General features: G+C 42.8%; 1 protein-coding gene across 1 annotated transcript in view; it reads right to left on the bottom strand.

The window, feature by feature from the left end:
* Positions 1-1,537: 1,537 nt before the first annotated feature.
* The window catches only part of L3HYPDH (trans-L-3-hydroxyproline dehydratase), a gene marked incomplete at its 5' end in the record, with an annotated part of 9,265 nt that continues 8,332 nt past the window's right edge, over positions 1,538-2,470 (bottom strand). The window contains one exon of the mRNA XM_006026225.3: positions 1,538-2,116. Within this exon, the coding sequence (XP_006026287.2) occupies positions 1,991-2,116 (126 nt within the window). The remainder of the gene's footprint in view (positions 2,117-2,470) is intronic.

Here is a 2,470-nt window from a genome sequence, read left to right as displayed (position 1 = left end):
CTTCACATGCTCTGCCAGTTCCTCCCGTGGTCAGGGGAAGTTCCAAGATAGGTGATCCCCTAATTGTGTCCTCAACCTGCTGGAACAAAAAGCTGTCCTCCACACGAGTTAGGCTCAACATTTTATATTTGGCTGTATTGTTCTTCCAGCAGATGTCCAGAAAATTGAAGTCTCCCATCAGGACCATCCCATAGCTTTTGGATAGATTGGTCACCTCCTGGAAGACTGCCTCATCCATCTCCTCTTCCTGATTTGGTGGCCTATTATAAACCCCCATAATTACATAGGTGCCACATCTTTCACCTTCCATCTTCACCCAAATGCATTCTGCTCTATTTTCTTCCTCCTAACCCAGGGAACAAGTGTGTATGTTCCTGACATACAAGGCAATGTCATCACCTTTTCTCCCAACCCCGTCCTGGAAGAAAGGACCCTGATATGCAACCCTCAGTGCTGACATTCTAGTCATAAGAGCTGTCCCACCAGGTCTCGGTGATGCCGATCAGGTCATAGCTCTTTTCACAGGCCGCAGCTTCCAGCTCACCTCGTTTATTCCTCGTACTTCTTGCATACATCAGATATATTCTGCATTTGACCTATCATTTTCCATTTTGCACTGCTTGCTGCTTTCCTGTGGCTCTCTGGCCCTCTCTCAGAGTGAGCTGCTTGTTCTGGTCCATTCCCCTCTGGATTGTTTCCTCTGTTGCTGGAGGGTTTTGCTCACCATCCCCAATGGAACCTAGTTTAAAGCCCTCCTTAGTAAGTTGGCACAAGATGCTATTTCCAGTTGAGGTCAGATGGATCCCATCTCTTCATAGCAGTCCTCCTCCCTAGAACATTTCCTGTTGTTGAAGCACATAATAAGCCATAGTGGATTCCATATTCTTTTGCATAGTGCTACAGTCACCTGCAACATTTTTCAAATAGATGGACAAATCTTGGTCCTACCAAAATCAAGGGTTTTGCTGATCATTTCTTTGTTTTTTTATGTCAGAGAGATAAGTCCCTGCTCCCAAGGTCTTCTAATCTAAAAACAAAAGGGAACACCAGAGAACATGCCTGGAGATGTTGATAACATTATTGGGAAGGAAGGATTATATTGCTGGAAGAACCAGATGCTGAAGGAAGTATGGAATGAAAAGAATAACAATTAACTTCCTTCACGTGCAGGAGCAGTCTAATGGATCCATAGCCAAAAAGTGGAGAAATGGTAAATAGGAGTAGTAGTAGTAGTAATCGGGTAGGGAGTAGCGGGGTCTATTGGGTGAGGATGAGGACAAGGAGCTTGACTATGATACACTTGGAGATAGAAAAATCAATGGAAGCACAGAAAAGAGAGGTGATACATAATGCGAGCAGGAAAACTTGTGAACAGATCTGAACAAGAATGAACTGGGAATTTGAGACTTTGGAAAAGAATGGTGCCATGGTCAGAGTTAAGAAGGTCAATGAAAAATAAACCATCCAAACCAAGTACCTGGAACCAGTTACTGGGGACTGAAGGCATGTCACAAAAACTGAATCATGAGGAGAAATAGGAGGTTGAAACACAAATTTAATCGTATTTCTGCACTGAGATAATGAGGCGAAGTACATTATGTTTTTAGGAGAGGCGTGTAACATTTTTAAAAAGCTCCTTTAAACCCTGCTTTCTTTACTAGTCTACCACTACATGGACAAAAACAAACAAACCTGCAAAGCACAATGAAGGCAGTTTCAAATAGACTTGCATGATCTATGTTCATGCTACACAGAGAGATTACAGGCCATATTCTTCTATAGTGAACAGCAATCATTATACCACTAAAGTCTTCTAGCTCTACTCTAGGATATTTAAATCAACTTATTTTTAAACTCTCCAGAAATGCAGCAAGCTATTCAGACTATAAGGTTGGGTAAATATTGTGAGATTTCCTTCCTCCGCAGAAGAGAGAGACCATGCTTTTGATCTCTTCTTTAAATGCTTTCTACTGCATGAGGGCTAAGAAGGTCACTTTATGAGAAATCCGTATTTCAGAGGGTCTTCCTCTTCTGCAGTGTAGATTGCTGTTCCAGTATAAAAGGCTTCTCCCGAGACTTCTACTATGACAGCATTGTAGTCACCACACTTCGCTTCCTGAGAACAAAAGAAGTTTAGGTTCAAGTTTAGTTAGCATACAGGGATTTTCCACAGTTAAACAGAGTCTCACTATAGAGTCAGGACAGAAACCACCTCATACCCACGGATAACACTGCACTGGCAACCTTCAACCCAGCCCAGTTACAACTACAAGTAAACAAAAGCCTTTGCACTGCAATGTCAGGCATGGATACCAGATCACCTCTCCGCTTGCTCCAAGACCCTATGTCTGATGATAAGCAAATCTATTGCTACACATGGCAACTTCACTGAAGCAAGGGGCCCACTGGGTTTATATCCTGTCCATTGGGTCCAGATGACTTTCCTCCTATGCTGAAGTAGCTCTTTCCC

Source organism: Alligator sinensis, unplaced genomic scaffold (genome assembly GCF_000455745.1).
Source record: "Alligator sinensis unplaced genomic scaffold, ASM45574v1 scaffold708_1, whole genome shotgun sequence".
Classification (NCBI taxonomy): Eukaryota; Metazoa; Chordata; order Crocodylia; family Alligatoridae; genus Alligator; species Alligator sinensis.
Note: the sequence above shows the minus strand (reverse complement) of the source record. Positions and strands in the feature narration are given on the sequence as shown.